General features: G+C 44.2%; 1 protein-coding gene across 1 annotated transcript in view; it reads right to left on the bottom strand.

Moving 5' to 3' along the window:
• Positions 1 to 752: 752 nt before the first annotated feature.
• LOC143783271 (uncharacterized) overlaps positions 753 to 20,141 on the bottom strand; it is a 166,965-nt gene continuing 147,576 nt past the window's right edge. Inside the window, exon 6 of the mRNA XM_077271683.1 lies at positions 753 to 894. Coding sequence (XP_077127798.1) covers positions 753 to 894 — 142 coding nt within the window. The remainder of the gene's footprint in view (positions 895 to 20,141) is intronic.

Below are 20,141 nucleotides of genomic sequence, written 5' to 3'. Positions count from 1 at the left end.
AGGGCATACCCCACATGGACGGAGTAGTACGTCCAATGGCAGAAAGGGGTTAATTAAACACAGCTGGCCTCCAATGAAGGAGTAGAACCATCTCATGGAGGATCACAAGGAAATGGACAGCATTATTATAATTTATTTATATAGCATGTGACTTAAATATGAGTGTCTGAACAAAAGGTCTGAATACTTATGACCATGTGATTTTTCAGTTTTTCCTTTTTATTAAATTTGCAAAAATTTCTACATTTCTGTTTTTTCAGTCAAGATGGGTGCGGCGTGTACATTAATGTGAAACAAATGAACTTTTTTGAATTTACCAAATGGCTGCAATGAAACAGAGTGAAAAATTTGAAGAGAGTCTGAATACTCTCCACACCCATTGTATATGTGTGTCACTGACATATATATCTATGTATTCTATATGTATTTATCTATTCTATCTATTCTATTCTAACCTGTCAGTGTGATTTTATTGTACACCGCATATGAATTGCCGGCATTTCAAAGGACACGGGTGCGTAAACATCAGACAGCACTTGCATGGCCCGTGTGGTGTCTGATGTTTTCTCGCACCCATAGGCTTACATTGGTGAGACTCAGCCAATATATGCATAAAATTCAGCATGCTGCGATTTTACATGCACATAGAATACACCCGAGAAAAAATACAGTGATGTGAGCTGCCCCATAGATTCACACTGGTCCGAGTGCTATGCAATGTTTTCTTGCATAGCACTCTTCCATATTCCACGCTAGTGTGACCCCGGCCTAAATCTGATGTGTCTTCTTGGTGTTATTTCTAGGTCATCCTGACTTGCACATCTCTTCTTCACCACATATATGCCAATGAGCGATAACATTGGGGTAGGAGGGGCTACAATCTGGATAGCCAACCTAAAAAGTAAGGAAGTTAGTGATTATAAAAGTAAGGCTCATTGGGCCTCACATCCTGGTTTCATCAGTGCCAGTGGAGGCATAAAGGTTCCTGCATTGGAAAATATCATATAGACATGAGTATATCATCAATAAAGTACCATGTGCAATTACATTCAATGGTTCATCAAGTTACAATATTAAAGGGCCCTGACACAAGGTTTTACCCATATAAAGTATACCCAGCATCTTTCAGCCCTTTGTTACAGCATTCTACTATGCTGTATACATGTCCCCAATCTGCTCTGCAAGGCACAAAAAATACCTTTCATTATTCTTACAGATTACACAGTCCGGTCCGATGGGCGTCGCTGGACTTGATCTGTTGCCTCCTCTCTTGTAACAATCGTCATCAGTACTACAGTACTTTGCTGTACCCTTGGCAGGACAGAGAGAAGTATGCCTGTGCAGGAGCGCAATGGAGGACACTGTGTGGATGACGTTGGATGCGTTATCCATACAAAGTAAGAAAGAAGGACGGTGATTGCAAGAAGAGAGAAGGTGCCGGCTCAAGACCAGTGACCCCATTGGCTGGCCCATTGGACTGGACCGGACATTGGTTACATAATGCTGTAACCAAAGTCTTACAGGTGCTGGCCCTACTTTACATGAGGAAATAATTTCTGTGATGACTATTACAAATTGAGAATATTGCAACTTAAGATCCAAGCTCTTTGGAAAACTAGTTAGCAGCACCAATGCCTTCAAGTTGTCAGCTCAAATAGAAAAGATGAATATCATAAAAGGAAAAACTAATATGGATGAAGGCAGTGCTTATAAATGGGAGTAATAAAAAAAATTGCTGGAAGTTACTTTCTACATAGAGTACAGGAAATTCTTCAGGTTGTTGCCACCCTCGAATGTTGTCCAAAGGAGCAGATAATCCTGACACAGCTAAAAGCAGCTCAGGACATGTAGTATCCCATTGTACTCTTCTGTAGAGAGGCGTTACTAGATGGCAAATCAGGGCATGCGCAAAATGTCTACACTGACTGGCCAGATCTTCTAACCAATCTGATGTACTTTGGATCTTGACAGTCTATGATATTGTATATCGAATGCTGCTTGTAGGACAGAATATTGTTTTGCCTCCAGCACGCTATGTACTAAGAGGGTTAATTTAAATTTAGACATGGGCTGGTTTTATGTGAGCACCCATAGAGTGGGAGGGTGCTCACTGTATCCTTTCCTGCAGAGCCGACACCGGCAATACCTGGACATGAGAGACAGCCTTGGTGGTGTCATGGGAGAGGTGGAACTCCCATGTGGCTCCAGGGGGAGCTAAAGCTGCTGTGTGTGTTACTTGCAGTGAAGCCTGCAGGGAAAGGACTCGGATGGACTATCTTTGTTTTGTTTCACTGTTATGCCATAAGGATCTGTTTATTTGGCTGAACCATGCTAAGGTTTATGCTGTCTAAAATAAACCAGCAGGTGAACTACTATCAGAACCGTTCCTATGTCTACCTATGAAAATATTAAAATTATTTAAAAAAACACACGTTAGAGGTTCTATATAGTGTGATTCCTATTCCTTCACCAAATGTAAACTTGTATGAGAAATTCTTAATTGGTTACTTGGGAAAACTTGATCTTGCAAAATGTACTGTGGACTAGAAAACATTAATTAAAAGTAGTGGTAAGTCCTGACAGGCTATATTTAAAGTACTTCATTAAAAAAACATGCATTTATCATACTTTTTCCTGATGTTGCCGAGTCACAGAGTTAAGCTACTAAGTGTTATTTTTTGCAGTTCTCTGTAAGGGATAGATACGCAGATCACCGTAAATGTTGTAACTAAGACTTAACAACATTGAAGCATGAAAATCCTTATTTTCAAATAGTAAATATTCTAAGAGTAACAGCATTTTCCATTTATATGTTTCCTATAAACCAATACCATCATGTTAAAGCAGCGTTAAACTGTCCTAAGTGTTCTTGTTTTATCGCTTTGGTAATATTTATGTAGATTAACATTCTAGGGTCTTTAGTCAGGAAGTTTATATAGAAAACAACTCTGGCAGCTGCAGAATTCATTACAATTTTAAAGGCATAAAGTGGCATTTAAAATTTTGGGCACCCCTGGTCAAAATTACTGTTATTGTGAACAGTTAAGCAATTTGAAGATTAAATAATCTCTAAAAGGGTTAAAGTTAAAGATGACACATTTCCTTTGTATTTTAGGCAAAGAGAAATATATTTTCATTGTTTACATTTTAAAAATTACAAAATGGACTTATGCAAACGTTTGGGCACCCTGCATGGTTTGTGCCTAGTTGTGTCCTCTTATGCAACTATCACAGTTTGTAAATGCTTTTTGCAGCCAACCAAGCATTTTTCAATTCTTGTTTAAGAGATTTCCATCCATTCTTCCTTTGAAAATTCTTCCAGTTTTATGAAATTCATGGGTCGTCTTGAGACCTAGCCACAGATTTTCAATGATGTCAGATCAGGGGACTTTGAAAGCAATTGTAAAACCTTTATCATGCGCCTTTTGAGGCAGTCTATTGTGGATTTTGACGTGTGTTTACGATCATTATCCCATTGTAGAAGCCATTCTCTTTTCAACTTCAGCTTTTTTACAATTTAATCCATTCTTCCCTCTACCCGTGAAATGTTTCCCATGCCATTGGCTGCAATACAACCCCAAAGCATGAATGATCCACCCCAAAGCTTAATAATTGGCAAGATTATTTTTTCCTTAAATTCTGTGCCCTTTTTTCTCCACACATACATTGGATAATTGTGGCCAGAGAGTTCTATTTTAACCTCATTGGTCTACTGTTTCGGAAATGCATCAGGATTGTTTAGATATTCTTGTGCATATTTCTGACTCTGAATTTTACGGTGAGGATGCAGGAGAGGTTTTTTATTACTTTTCTATGAAGACAATATTTGTGCAGGTATCTCTGAAAAGAGCAATGTACCACAACTCCAGAGTTTTTAAATATTTCTGAAGGTCTTTTGCATTCAAGAAGGTTTTCTTTTTTGCCTCCCTTGCAATCCTATGAGCAGCTCTCAAATACATTTTGTTTGGTCTTACAGACCTTATCTTGACCTCCACTGTTCCTATGAACTGCTATTTCTTAATTACATTTCGACATGAGGAAAGGGCAACTTGAAAATACTTTGCTATATTCTTATGGCCTTCTGCTTCGTGGACTTCCACCATTTTCATAGTGCTAGGTAGCTGCTTAGAAAAAAACATGGCTTCTGTGTTTTTGGCACAAGGGTAGAAGAGGCTGGGTTTTTATAAAGCTGGGAAATTTGCATCACCTGACCTTTCTTAACGATGACAGTGAACAAGGCATAAACCTAACAGGTTAATTAAGGTCTGAAGCCTTGGTCAAAGTTATCTGTCACAAAAAACTTTTGCATGGGCCCATTTTTCTTTTTGTAATGTTTACCTAAAATATAAAGGAAATGTGTCATCTTTAACTTTAGCCCTTTTAGAGATCATTTCATCTTCAGATTGCTTAACTGTTCATAATAACAGTAATTTTGACCTGGGCTTCCCAAACTTTTACATGCCACTATACTAAATAGGTCCCTATTTGGTTCAGTATTTTTTTAATGTATTTTTACATACAGTAATTTACACTATAAAAATGTAAGAATTTAGTTTAATTTACATCTTAATATTTATTAACGAAATATTAATGTAATATTAAAATTCAGCATTCCTATAACATTATTTGCAGGAAGTTAAATTAGCTTATTTGCTTTGATGAGATGTAATAAAATTATGTCATAAAATTGTTGGTAAAAATGCTGTACATTTTCAAAGTCTTTAGAATTCTTTTTTTGCATTCTATATATTACATTTTTACTTGTTTGCCAAAATATGATTAGCATTTCATATATTGTAGCATGGCTAAAGGGTGTGTAGTCGACGGGAGGTATGTGCCACATAAGTGCCTTGTTGCTGTAATGTAGCCCGGAGTATTTCTTTATTGTATATAACCATGTATATATATCTGCTTCAGGACCTGTGGTGATGTCAGACCACATGGCTAATCATGTGATGGGTTACTGGGTGTGGTTAGCTCTATATAAGACAGGCAAATGCTTAACACAGGGGATATACACTCACCGGCCACTTTATTAGGTACACCATGCTAGTAACGGGTTGGACCCCCTTTTGCCTTCAGAACTGCCTCAATTCTTCGTGGCATAGATTCAACAAGGTGCTGGAAGCATTCCTCAGAGATTTTGGTCCATATTGACATGATGGCATCACACAGTTGCCGCAGATTTGTCGGCTGCACATCCCAAAGATGCTCCATACAAGGCAGGATGGATCCATGCTTTCATGTTGTTTACGCCAAATTCTGACCCTACCATCCGAATGTCGCAGCAGAAATCGAGACTCATCAGACCAAGCAACGTTTTTCCAATCTTCTACTGTCCAATTTCGATGAGCTTGTAAAAATTGTAGCCTCAGTTTCCTGTTCTTAGCTGAAAGGAGTGGTACCCGGTGTGGTCTTCTGCTGCTGTAGCCCATCTGCCTCAAAGTTCGACGCACTGTGCGTTCAGAGATGCTCTTAGGCCTACCTTGGTTGTAACGGGTGGCGATTTGAGTCACTGTTGCCTTTCTATCAGCTCGAACCAGTCTGCCCATTCTCCTCTGACCTCTGGCATCAACAAGGCATTTCCGCCCACAGAACTGCCGCTCACTGGATTTTTTTTCTTTTTCGGACCATTCTCTGTAAACCCTAGAGATGGTTGTGCGTGAAAATCCCAGTAGATCAGCAGTTTCTGAAATACTCAGACCAGCCCTTCTGGCACCAACAACCATGCCACGTTCAAAGGCACTCAAATCACCTTTCTTTCCCATACTGATGCTCGGTTTGAACTGCAGGAGATTGTCTTGACCATGTCTACATGCCTAAATGCACTGAGTTGCCGCCATGTGATTGGCTGATTAGAAATTAAGTGTTAACAAGAAGTTGGACAGGTGTATCTAATAAAGTGGCCAGTGAGTGTATGTGTGGAGGTGAAACCCTCCTGAGTGTGTTAAAGCTACAAGAGTGAGCCTGGTGGACTGGACACTTTATTTTTCTTTTCCTGAACTTAAGGCTATTTTGTTTGCTGTTATTTTTCCATGTGGTTTATGATGCAATAAACCCTCTGAACTTTAAAGGAACGTGCCTCCTGAGTGTCAGCCGTCGCACCTGAGTGAGTGAAATCCCTACAATTGGTGGTAGACGTGTGGGCAGCGTTCCCAGCGGAGACGAAAAGTCTGTTATTGAATGTCCTGGGTCAAGTCTGTTGTAAGCCAGCCGGGGAAAATGGAGGAACTGCTGAAACACTTGGTCCAGTTGCAGTCACAGCAGGAGCAACGGCAGCAGGCACAGCAAGAGACCAACAGGCTGTTGCAGTCACAGCAGCAAGAGACCAACAGGCTGTTGATGCAGCAGATACAACAGGGCCAGCAGGAGCAACGGCAGCAGATGCAACAGAACCAGCAGGAGCAACGGCAGCAGATGCAGCTTCTGGCAACCGCCATCCAGGGCAAGTCGAGTGCCCCAACCCCAGGTTTGGCTGATGACACCCACGTCCGGAAGACGGTAAGATGCGCATTGCAGAAAATGACCCCCGGGGATGATGTTGAGGCCTTCCTGACGGTGTTTGAGAGGGTCGCCGAGAGGGAAAAACTCCCGCCAGAGCAGTGGGCAGAGGTACTGGCGCCATACCTGACGGGAGAACCCCAGAAGGCGTACTATGATTTGACCTTGCAGGATGCCAAAGAGTATCACAAATTGAAAGTCGAGATTCTCGCACGTTTGGGGATGACACTGACTGTCAGGGCACAGCGAGTTCACAGCTGGGCCTATCACCGGGACAAACCGCCTCGCTCTCAAATGTTTGATCTGTTGCACCTGGTCCAGAAATGGCTGCAGCCAGAGTCGTGTACACCTGCACAGATGGTGGAATGGGTGATGATGGATCGGTTTGTGCATTCCCTCCCGAGGTCCATACAGACTTGGGTTGCCCAGGGTGATCCCCAGAATGCCGACGAGCTGATCAGACTGGTTGAGAGATACCAAGGGTTGGAAGGCTCCTCCGGGAGGCAACCCATGCCGTTCTGGGGGTCCCAGAAGGGAGCTGAGTCCCAAAAAGGGGTGGCGCGTCCAAGGTCACAAAGGGCGGGGGAGGTGGTGCCAAAGGTCCCTACGGGTGATGTTATTTGTTGGAGGTGCCACCGGCCAGGACATATAGCTGCCTGTTGTTCCCAGACCACTGAGCAGATGGACTGCAGCATGGGACGCCATTGTTCATACTATGCGTATCCAGCCTGCAGTGTGAACTCTCCACCCAACGAGGGACCTCAAGCGGGTCCCGTAAAGGTGAACGGTCGAGCAGTAACGGCACTGTTAGACTCAGGGAGCCTGGTGACCCTGGTGAGGGCCACTTTTCCTCTCCACCTGCTCCCGGGAAAGAAGGTTGGAGTGCGGTGCATACATGGTGATGCAAAGGACTACCCTTTGGCCAGGGTGGACATTGAAACGGAATGTGGCACTGAGTCCCACATAGTCGGCATCATGCAGGACTTGTTGCACCCTATAATTATTGGCCGGGATTTCTGTTTGTTTTGGGATTTGTGGGGAAAAGGTTCTGAGCTCCCTAGCAAGAGTAGGGAACCAATGAACCCTGGAAGGGTGTCGCCACACCCGGAGTCAGACAGGTTTCCTTTTTGTGTTCTGGTTGGGGATGAGGAGGAAGTGTCCCCTGCATCTGACATTATGGAGTTAGAGGTAACCGGTGAAAATTTTGGGACTGCCCAACATAGGGACCCCACTCTGAGGGAAGCCTTTAATAATGTCACAGTTATTGACGGGGTGGTACAGGAACCGGGCGCAGACACAAGATTTCCCCATTTTCTGATGAGTGGGGAGTTGTTGTACCGGGTCACGAAAATAAGGGAGGAGTTAGTAGAGCAGTTGATAGTGCCGGGTCCGTACAGACGGAAGGTGTTGGACATGGCCCATTCCCACATCTTGGGTGGAAACCTAGGGGTGGAAAAAATGCAGGAACGGGTTGTGCAGAGGTTCTATTGGCCTGGGTGTCACCGGGAAATAGTGAACTATTGCAAGTCCTGCCCTACATGTCAGCTAACTGCTCCCACTCCTCCTCATTTCCGGAACCCCCTTGTGCCACTGCCCATTATTGAGGTGCCGTTCGAGAGAATTGCCATGGACTTGGTCGGTCCCTTAGTTAAATCAGCCTGGGGCCATCGATCGGTATATATTAGTCATCCTGGACTATGCCACACGCTATCCTGAGGCAATTCCTCTGAGAAATTCTTCCTCGAAGAATATAGCCCGCGAGTTGGTCCATGTCTTTTCCCGGACAGGTCTGCCGAAAGAGATCCTGACTTACCAGGGGACACCTTTCATGAGCAAGGTGATGAGGGAGTTATGCAAAGCCCTGAAAATCTCCCAGTTGAGGACCTCGGTGTATCAACCCCAGTCAGATGGCCTTGTTGAGAGATTTAACAAGACACTGAAGAGCATGCTGAGAAAAGCTATAGAGAAAGATGGTAGAGACTGGGATTGTCTCTTACCCTACCTGATGTTTTCTATTCGTGAAGTTCCACAGGCCTCCACAGGATTCTCACCGTTTGAGCTTCTATATGGCCGACATCCACGAGGACGAGGATATAGCCAAGGAAACCTGGGAAGCCGAAGTCACGCCCCACAGAAGCGTCATTGAGCATGTGGCCCTGATGCAGCAGAGGATTGCAAAGGTGATGCCTATTGTGAAAGAACACCTCCTCCAGGCACAAGAAGCTCAGGCCAGAGTCTACAACCGGTCTGCAAGAGTGAGGCAGTTCAATCCGGGAGACCGAGTTCTTGTGTTAGTTCCGATGGTGGAGAGCAAGTTCTTGGCCAAATGGCAAGGGCCATATGAGGTTGTTGAGAAACTTGGTGAAGTAAATTATAAAATTCACCAACCAGGAAGACGGAAACCATTCCAAGTATACCATGTCAACCTCATCAAGCCCTGGCAAGATAGAGAGCCGACAGTAACTCCATTGTTGTTAAGCAATCCAGAAGGTGAGGTTGGAGCGGTTACTATAGCAGATACGCTATCGAAGACCCAGAAACAGCAGTGCCGGGAGTTACTCCAGAAAAACAGGGACCTGTTTTCAGAGTTGCCAGGACACACGAAGGTCACAGAGCACGAGGTCTTAACAGAGCCACATGTGCGGGTGAACGTGAAGCCCTATCGTATTCCTGAGGCTCGTCGAGAAGTTATCTCTAAGGAAGTGGAGCGTATGTTGAAGCTTGGAGTCACTGAGGAATCCAAGAGCGGTTGGTCGAGCCCAATTGTCCTGGTCCCAAAACCTGATGGAGAGTGGAGGTTTTGCAACGACTATTGGAAGTTGAATGAGGTCTCCAAGTTTGACGCTTATCCCATGCCCCGCGTTGATGAGCTCATCGAAAGGCTTGGGCACGCCAGATATATATCCACCTTGGATTTGACAAAGGGGTATTGGCAGATCCCCATGGCACAGGAAGCCAAGGAGAAGACGGCCTTTTCGACACCTGATGGATGCTTCCAGTATGTCCGGATGCCGTTTGGCCTACAGGGAGCTCTGGCGACCTTCCAGAGGGCTATGGATAGAGTCCTTGCACCCCATAAGGCCTACGCTGCTGCGTACCTAGATGATATCGTCATCTTTAGCCCGGACTGGGAGAGTCATCTGGAGAAAGTCCAAGCGGTGTTTGATGCCCTAAGAGAGGCGGGATTTACAATAAACCCGAAGAAGTGTGCCTTGGGTAAGGAAGAAGCTAAATACCTAGGCTATATAGTGGGTCGTGGAGAAATAAAGCCCCAAATCAGGAAAGTGGAGGCAATCCAAACATGGCCGAAACCACTCTCCAAAAAGCAAGTTAAAGCCTTTCTGGGAATCGTGGGATATTACAGGAGGTTCATCCCGAACTTCGCCACAGTGGCTGCGCCTCTGACTGATCTGCTAAAGGGGACAAAATCGGTGATGGTTAAATGGTCCGAAGAGACAGAGTCAGCCTTCCAAGAGTTGAAAGGGGCTCTATGTAAGCAGCCCGTTCTGATGGCCCCAGACTTTAATAAAGAATTTATTTTTCAGACAGATGCCTCAGATGTTGGGATAGGAGCAGTCCTTTCCCAAGAGCTACATGGGGAGGAGCATCCTGTTCTCTATCTGAGTAGAAAGCTGTCTTCATCTGAGAAGAACTACTCAGTCGTGGAAAAAGAGTGTTTGGCCATAAAGTGGGCGGTGGACACGTTACGGTACTATCTGCTGGGTCGTAAATTCAGACTAATATCTGACCATGCCCTACTTAGATGGATGAGGGAAACAAAGGGTAGAAATGCTAGGGTCACCCGTTGATTCTTAGCCCTGCAGGACTTCAGTTTCCATGTGCAACATAGGGCCGGAAAGCTGCACGGTAATGTGGATGCCCTATCAAGAATCCCTTGTTTAGTGGGGAAAAGTGCCAAGCCCCACGGCTTTAGGCAGAGGGGGGAGGTATGTAGCATGGCTAAAGGGTGTGTAGTCGACGGGAGGTATGTGCCACATAAGTGCCTTGTTGCTGTAATGTAGCCCGGAATATTTCTTTATTGTATATAACCATGTATATATATCTGCTTCAGGACCTGTGGTGATGTCAGACCACATGGCTAATCATGTGATGGGTTACTGGGTGTGGTTAGCTCTATATAAGACAGGCAAATGCTTAACACAGGGGATATACACTCACCGGCCACTTTATTAGGTACACCATGCTAGTAACGGGTTGGACCCCCTTTTGCCTTCAGAACTGCCTCAATTCTTCGTATCATAGATTCAACAAGGTGCTGGAAGCATTCCTCAGAGATTTTGGTCCATATTGACATGATGGCATCACACAGTTGCCGCAGATTTGTCGGCTGCACATCCCAAAGATGCTCCATACAAGGCAGGATGGATCCATGCTTTCATGTTGTTTACGCCAAATTCTGACCCTACCATCCGAATGTCGCAGCAGAAATCGAGACATATCAGACCAAGCAACGTTTTTCCAATCTTCTACTGTCCAATTTCGATGAGCTTGTACAAATTGTAGCCTCAGTTTCCTGTTCTTAGCTGAAAGGAGTGGTACCCGGTGTGGTCTTCTGCTGCTGTAGCCCATCTGCCTCAAAGTTCGACGCACTGTGCGTTCAGAGATGCTCTTAGGCCTACCTTGGTTGTAACGGGTGGCGATTTGAGTCACTGTTGCCTTTCTATCAGCTCGAACCAGTCTGCCCATTCTCCTCTGACCTCTGGCATCAACAAGGCATTTCCGCCCACAGAACTGCCGCTCACTGGATTTTTTTTCTTTTTCGGACCATTCTCTGTAAACCCTAGAGATGGTTGTGCGTGAAAATCCCAGTAGATCAGCAGTTTCTGAAATACTCAGACCAGCCCTTCTGGCACCAACAACCATGCCACGTTCAAAGGCACTTAAATCACCTTTCTTCCCCATACTGATGCTCGGTTTGAACTGCAGGAGATTGTCTTGACCATGTCTACATGCCTAAATGCACTGAGTTGCCGCCATGTGATTGGCTGATTAGAAATTAAGTGTTAACAAGAAGTTGGACAGGTGTACCTAATAAAGTGGCCAGTGAGTGTATGTGTGGAGGTGAAACCCTCCTGAGTGTGTTAAAGCTACAAGAGTGAGCCTGGTGGACTGGACACTTTGTTTTTCTTTTCCTGAACTTAAAGGGGTTGTCCACTACTTTCAATTAACCCCCCAATGTATCCCCCCAGGGCCCCTGATGAATTGTGCAAATACCTTTTGTTGCCGTTTTTGCCTGTGAGCGGCGCTGTAGCGGCGGCTGAGTCCGGGTCACGTGATCCCCAGGCTGCAGCCACCGCTTATTTCCGCCGACGTCACGTCAATTTCCAGACTCTGGAAATTGACGTGACGTCAGCAGCAGGTGTGTCCCAGCCGCACAGTCAGAGCAGTCACTCATCAAGAGTGACTGGGCTGTGGGCGGGGCTGGTGGCTGACTGCGGGGCTGTGCTGGGGCAGGCGGGGCTAGGCAGGGATGATGAAGGTGCGGGCGCTGGGGTCTGTATGTACGTGCCGGCGCCGGTGCTCTGCGTGCCAGCGCCGGTATGTGGGTACGGCGCCAGGGCTCTGCGCTGGTATGTGGGGGTGGGGGCCGGCGCCGGTGCTCTGCGTGCCAGCGCCGGTGCTCTGCGTGCCAGCGCCGGTATGTGGATATGGCGCCGGGGCTCTGCGCCGGTATGTGGGGGCCGGCGCCGGTGCTCTGCGTGCCAGCGCCGGTATGTGGATACGGCGCCGGGGCTCTGCGCCGGTATGTGGGGGTGGGGGCCGGCGCCGGTGCTCTGCGTGCCAGCGCCGGTATGTGGGTACGGCGCCGGGGCTCTGCGCCGGTATGTGGGGGTGGGGGCCGGCGCCGGGGCTCTGCTGCCGGTTCTGGTATGTGCTGGGTCTGCTGCGGGGGGTGGGGTGGTCTTTGGTGTGTGTGTGTGTGTGTCTCTCTGTGTGCAGGCATGTCCGATGGGACTACAAGTCCCATCGGGCTCTGCCTGCTACAGTGACAGTGAGTGACACATTAGCCAATGATGGGACAGTAGTAGTCCCATCATCCGGCTAATGTGTTGAATGTAAAAAAAAATGAAAAAAAAAACACATATACAGTACATACATACATAGAACACATACAGGACATGCGCCATGCGACGACATGCGCCATGCGCCGACATGCGCCATGCGCCGACATGCTGCATGCGACGACATGCGCCATGCGACAACATGCGCCATGCGACGACATGCGGCATGCGACGACATGCGACATGCGACATGCGACGACATGCGCCATACGACGACATGCGGCATGCGACGACATGCGCATACAGTACATACATACAGTACATACATACATACAGACATACAGTACATACATATAGACATACAGTACATAAAACATAGAGTACATACTCACCATCACTTGTCACTTTGATCCCCGAAGCCATTGTCATCTGTAAAAAATATTAAAATAATAAACAAACACTATACTCCCTGATCCGCAGAAATCCAATTAAAACGAGTGTCCCACGACGATCTCCCGTGGAGAGCAGGAGCATCAGCTGACGCAACCACTCTCCAGGGGCTCCAGGAACACAATGTGGGGAGGAAGGTATCCTTCCACAATGTATTCCCCACAATGTATTCCTACGCCCCTGTGAGAAAATAGTCCCTAGTCTCACTTTATGGCATGCTGTATGAGGAAGTTCCCACGCAGCTTTTTGCCATAAAGTGAGACCAGTGAACTTTAGTAACCTCAGTGATGCACTGCAGGAGCAATTGTCTCCTGTCAGTGTGTCACTGAGGGTCCTATAGAGCAGTGACATCACCCGATGTCACTGCTCTATAGGGGAGATCGTCGTGGGACACTCGTTATTAATTGGACTACAGCGGACAGGTAGTATACGGTTTATTATTTTACGTTTTTTGCAGGCGCTGAAGTATGGTAAGTATGGTTAAATGAAGAATATTAAAATACTTTTTCCTAATGTTTGCGTGTTTTATTAACCCTTTATTAGTATTGGATTAATAATGGATAGGCGTCTTATTGACGCCTCTCCATTATTAACCTGGCTTAATGTCACCTTACAATAGCAAGGTGACATTAACCCCTTATTACCCCATATCCCACCGCTACACGGGAGTGGGAAGAGAGGGGCTAAGGCTGGTTTCACACTTGCGTTTTTATCTGCATGCGTTTTTAAGAAAAACGCATGTGTGAAAAAACACATGTAAACGCGGTAAAACGCTGCGTTTTTTAGACGCATGCGTTTTTGCATGTAGAAAAAAAGCTGCGTTTTGCCGCGTTTACATGCGTTTTTTTCATGCGTTTGCGTTTTTAAAACGCATGCTGAGAAGTGTGTGACAGCTACCAATCATCAAAATCCACAAGAAAACCCACTATAAATAGATATAGCCTGGTTAGGGGTAGGGTTAGGGCCTAACCCTAACCCTAAACGTGACAGAAATACGTGGCACTTTAATACGTGACACTGAAATACGTGGCACGTGGCACTTACATACGTGGCACTTAAATCCGTGGCACTTAAATACATGGCACGTGGCACTTAAATACATGGCACTGAAATACGTGGCACTTATATAGGTGGCACTTAAATCCGTGGCACTGAAATACGTGGCACTGAAATTTGTGGCACTTAAATCCGTGGCACTGAAATACGTGTCGCGTGGCACTTACATACGTGGCACTTACATACGTGGCACTTAAATACGTGGCACGTGGCACATACATGGCACTTACATACGTGGCACGTGGCACTTACATACGTGGCACGTATATACATGGCACTTATATACGTGCCACTGAAATACGTGGCACTGAAATATCGTGGCACTATGACTGTCAGAAAATGTTCATTAAACGGTTAGGGGTGAGGTTAGGGGTAGGGTTAGGGTTAGGGTTTGGATCCCTTTATCACCCTGATGGTGGTGGGTGGTTTTTCAGTGTTTTTTCAGTTTTTTCCCATAAAAACGCATGCGTTTTTAACGCAAACAAACGCATGTGCTTAAAAACGCATGCGTTTACATAGACAGCAATGCATTTTTTTGCCACAAATAAACACATGCGTTTTTTTGCGGCAAAAAAACGCAGCTAAAAATTACTACAGGTTGCATTTCTGCAAATGAACGCGTGCGTTCAAAAACGCATGCGTTGCCGAAAACGCGTCAAAACGCATGCGAAAAAACGCACGCGTTTTTAATGTTAAGTGTAGAAAAAAACGCATGCGTTTTTTTGCGCTAAAACGCAGCGTCCAAAAACGCAAGTGTGAAACCAGCCTCAGTGCTGGAATGCGCCATTTCTGGGGTGGCTGTGGACTGGTATTTGTAGCCGGGGGGGGGACCAATATCCATGGCCCCTCTCTAGGCTATGAATATCAGCCCGCAGCTGTCTGCGTAGCCTTTCTGGCTATAAAATATAGGGGGACCCCACATCATTTTTTTTTGGGGGGGTCCCCCTATTTTAATAGCCAGTAAAGGCTACGCAGACAGCTGCGGGCTGATATTCATAGCAGGCTACAAATATTGGCCCCCGGCCGTCGGCTTTCCCCCTCTTGCGCAGAAAATTGTGCGGGAGCCCATGCCGTTTTTTTCAGTTTTTTATTAAATTAAACGCTCATTAAGGCCTGTTTCACACTTGCGTCGGCACGGGTCCATCGCTATGCGTTGGGCCGACGTACCGACGCACGTTGTGAAATTTGTGCACGTCTTGGGCAGCGGATGCAGTTTTTCAACGCATCCGCTGCCCATTCTGAAGTCCGGGGAGGAGGGGGCGGAGTTTTGGCCGCGCATACGCGGTAGAAAATGGCAGACACGACGGACGTGCCAACGGTCCGCCAAAACACGACGCATCCATTGCACGATGGACGCAACGTGTGGCCATCCGTCGCGATCCTTCACTAATACACGTCTATGGGTAAAAAACGCATCCTGTGAGCACATTTGCAGGATCCGTTTTTTTCCCATAAGACGGATTGCGAAAAACGCAAGTGTGAAAGTAGCCTTATAGAAACATCTGCCTTTCTATTATATATCTATGGATATATCTATCTATAGATATATTTATCTATAGATATATCTATAGATACATAGATGTATCTATCCATATATTTGGGTGCTTTCACACATCAAGTTTTTGCCGTGAGGCACAATCCGGCGAGTTTTGAAAAAAACGGATCCATTTTTTTCCATCGGATCCGTTTTTTTCTCATAGAGTTTCATCCGTTTTTTGCCGGATCTGTCAAAAAAGCTGTTTCCGCCGGATGGAAAACACATACAGAGGAACGTTTTTTCTGTCCGGCGAAAAAACGCACAGCGACGGATCCGGCAAAAAAACGTATGAAACTGAGCTGTGAAATGATGAATCCGGCCTTGGAATCCATTTTTTCATGCATGTTTCCATTCAAATCATGCACATTTTCCGTTTATTTACTTATTTCCAAAAACGGCATTAAAACCGCGCATAAACCGCACCAAAAAAAGCATCAAAACTGCACCAAAAACTGCATCAAAACTGCACCAAAAACTGCATAAAAACCTGGTGCAGTTTTGGTGTGGTTTTGATGCAGTTTTTGGTGCGGTTTTGATGCAGTTCTTGGTGCGGTTTCGGTGCGGCTTTTTCCGCAGCATGTGCACAACAAGTCTGCGGCTCCCATTGACTTACATTGGTTGTACACTACACTGCGGATTTGATGCAATTCAGTGCAGCAAAAAACGCTGCGGATCTGCAATCAAATCCGCAACGTGTGCACACAGCCTTAGTATTTAGTGAACCTAGCCAAAAAGCCAAGCAAAAAACAAGTGTGAGATTGCACTTTTTTGCCATTTCATTGCACTTTGAATTTTTTCACATTTTCTGTTACACGACATGGTAAAACCAATGGTGTCGTTCAAAAGTAGAACTTGTCCCGCAAAAGATAAGCCCTCACATGGCCATATTGACGGAAAAATTATGGCTCTGGAAAGAAGGGGAGCGATAAACGAAAACAAAAAAGCTCCAGGGGTGAAGGGGTTTAGAAACATGGATATGGACATACCTATGGAAATAGACATAGATATATAGATATATCTGTATCTATCTATCTATCTATCTATCTATCTATCTATCTATCTATCTATCTATCTATCTGTCCATCTATCTATCTATCTGTCCATCTATCTGTGTGTAATGGAGTGTGGGTTGGACAGAAATGACATTACAAATCTTTTTGAAGCTAGAGGAGGGAGAGGAGGGAGGGGTTGGGTGTGTTTTGGAGTGGGTGTAGTACGTTCGTGCTTAGTAGCAGTGCAATGCATCATGGAACTTGTAGTATTAGAGCACAATAACTGAGGAGAAAGGAAGTTGTCGATTAACCCCATTAGAGCTGAATCCAGCACTAAAGATGTGCTGCTACAGCATGATAAAAGGTAATATTGCTAAAATAAACACAGTAGATGTTTTCAGTGGCCCATAATAGCAAGATTTATGAAAAAAGAAAAAAAAAAAGGTTATAGTAGTGGACAACTTCTTCAAGGCTATTTTGTTTGCTGTTATTTTTCCATGTGGTTTATGACGCAATAAACCCTCTGAACTTTAAAGGAACGTGCCTCCTGAGTGTCAGCCGTCGCACCTGAGTGAGTGAAATCCCTACAATATATATATATATATATATATATATATATATATATATATATATATATATATATATATATATTATTTTGCAATGTCATACAATAGCACTGAGTGTATATTTTCTGTTTTCCTGAGGTTGTTGAAGCAGAATACAGTAACTGAAAGAGTAATAAAGAACAATTTTATTTCTTTTACATTTCTTAACTGTTTGTAATTTACGGTAACATTCTGTAAAAGATTAGAACCCAGTCGAACACTGACTTTAACTTGAGAATAGTAAGAGGGAAATAGCAATATCTCAGATATTTTTAAATATAAGCATTTTTTTGAGAATCTTCATCATCATTTTAAAACTTTTACAATTTTATGACCATTTGTATGTTACATTTATATATCACACACCCATATATTAAAACTTATTATCCAATGAATTAGATATACCTGTAAGTCCAATTCTAGCATGTATAAAAGGACATTATACATGGGGAACACACACACTGATCTGGTTAAATTGATCTTGTTACAAACTGTGGCAAATTCTTTTGCACTACATTTTGGGCCTTCATTTGCATTGGCAGACATCGAAATATTGATACTGAAACTTTCTAGATGATGCTACACAAAGAAATATAAATATAGTCATAAGTAATATGTTAAATAATTATTTTAAAATTTTTACATAAAAAATAACTATTGTACAATATTTTCATTTAATACTGCTTTAAAAGCCTCAAAATCAAGAGATATATATAGATAGGAATATTATATTCTACAGGGGGGCCATTTATATGGATACACCTAAATAAAATGGGAATGATTGGTGATATCAATTTCCTGTTTGTAGCACATTAGTATATGTGAGGGGAAAACCTTTTCAAGATGAGTGGTGACCATGGGACCATGGCTGCCATTTTGAAGTTGGCCATTTCGGATCCAACTTTATTTTTGCCAATGGGAAGAGGGTCATGTGACATATCAAACTTATTGAGAATGTCACAAGAAAAACAATGGTGTGCTTGGTTTTAACGTAACTTTATTCTTTCATGAGTTAGTTACAAGTTTATTACCATTTATAAGATGTGTTCAAAGTGCTGCCCATTCTGTTGGATTGTCAATGCAACCCTCTTCTCCCATTCTTGACACACTGATAGCAACACCACAGAAAAAATGATAGCACAGGCTTCCAGTATCTGCTGTTTCAAATGATAATGTCTGTAAAGCGCTGCAGAATATGCTGTGGAATATGTTGGTGCTATATAAATAAAGAGATTATTATTATGCTGCACCACTCATATCTTCACAGCATAGACAATTGCCTTCAGATGACCCCAAAGATAAAAGTCTAAGGGGGTCAGATCAGAAGACCTTGGTGGCCATTCAACTGGCCCATAACGACCAATCCACTTTCCAGGAAATTGCTCATGTAGGAATGGTCAGACATGACACCCATAATGTGGTGGTGCACCATCTTGGGTGACATATCCAAGCATTCTTACATGGACAGTTTCCTGGAAAGTGGATTGGTCATTGTGGGCCAGCTGAATGGCCACCAAGGTCTCCCGATCTGACCCCCTTAGACTTTTATCTTTGGGGTCATCTGAAGGCAATTGTCTATGCTGTGAAGATACGAGATGTGCAGCATCTGAAACCACGGACACTGAAAGCCTGTGCTAGCATTTCTTCTGCGATGTTGCTATCAGTGTGTCAAGAGTGGGAGAAGAGGGTTGCATTGACAATCCAACACAATGGGCAGCACTTTGAACATATTTTATAAGTGGTCATAAACTTGTAAGTAACTCATGAAAGAATAAAGTTACATTAAAACCATGCACACCATTGTTATTCTTGTGGAATTCTCAATAAGATTGATGTGTCACATGACCCTCTTCCCATAGACAAAAATAGAGTTGGATCCAAAATGGCCAACTTCAAAATGGCCACCATGGTCACCACCCATCTTGAAAAGTTTTTCCCCTCCCATATTCTAATGTGCCACAAACAGGAAGTTGATATCACCAACCATTCCCATTTTATTTAGGTGTATCCATATAAATGGCCCACCCTGTATATTCTATAGGGCATATTTACATATAGAACTTAAAGACAATGCAAATGTAATGTATGTAATATATATAATTAATGTGTATATATATATATATATATATATATATATATATATATATAGTACAGACCAAAAGTTTGGACACACCTTCTCATTTAAAGATTTTTCTGTATTTTCATGACTATGAAAATTGTACATTCACACTGAAGGCATCAAAACTATGAATTAACACATGTGGAATTATATACTTAACAAAAAAGTGGGAAAAAACTGAAATTATGTCTTATATTCTGGGTTCTTCAAAGTAGCCACCTTTTGCTTTGATGACTGCTTTGCACACTCTTGGCATTCTCTTGATGAGCTTCAAGAGGTAGTCACCGGGAATGGTTTTCACTTCACAGGTGTGCCCTGTCAGGTTTAATAAGTGGGATTTCTTGCCTTATAAATGGGGTTGGGACCATCAGTTGTGTTGAGCAGAAGTCTGGTGGATACACAGCAGATAGTCCTACTGAATAGACTGTTAGAATGTGCATTATGGCAAGAAAAAAGCAGCTAAGGCTACGTTCACATTTGCGGTCGGCGCCGCAGCGTCGGGCGCCGCAGCGTCGCCGCATGCGTCATGCGCCCCTATATTTAATATGGGGGCGCATGGACATGCGTCGCACTTGCGTTTTGCGCCGCATGCGTCCCTGCGGTGCCCGCGTCCGGGCGCAGAGGACGCAGCAAGTTGCATTTTTGCTGCGTCCAAAATCAATGAAAAAAAGGACGCATGCGGCGCAAAACGCAGCGTTGTGCATGCGTTTTGCTGCGTTTTTGTTTGCGTTGTGCGTTGCAGCGCCGACGCTGCGGCGCACAAAGCAAATGTGAACGTAGCCTAAGTAAAGAAAAACGAGTGGCCATCATTACTTTAAGAAATGAAGGTCAGTCAGTCTGAAAAATTGGGCACACTTT

Source organism: Ranitomeya variabilis, chromosome 6 (genome assembly GCF_051348905.1).
Source record: "Ranitomeya variabilis isolate aRanVar5 chromosome 6, aRanVar5.hap1, whole genome shotgun sequence".
In the NCBI taxonomy this organism is placed as follows: domain Eukaryota; kingdom Metazoa; phylum Chordata; class Amphibia; order Anura; family Dendrobatidae; genus Ranitomeya; species Ranitomeya variabilis.
Note: the sequence above shows the minus strand (reverse complement) of the source record. Positions and strands in the feature narration are given on the sequence as shown.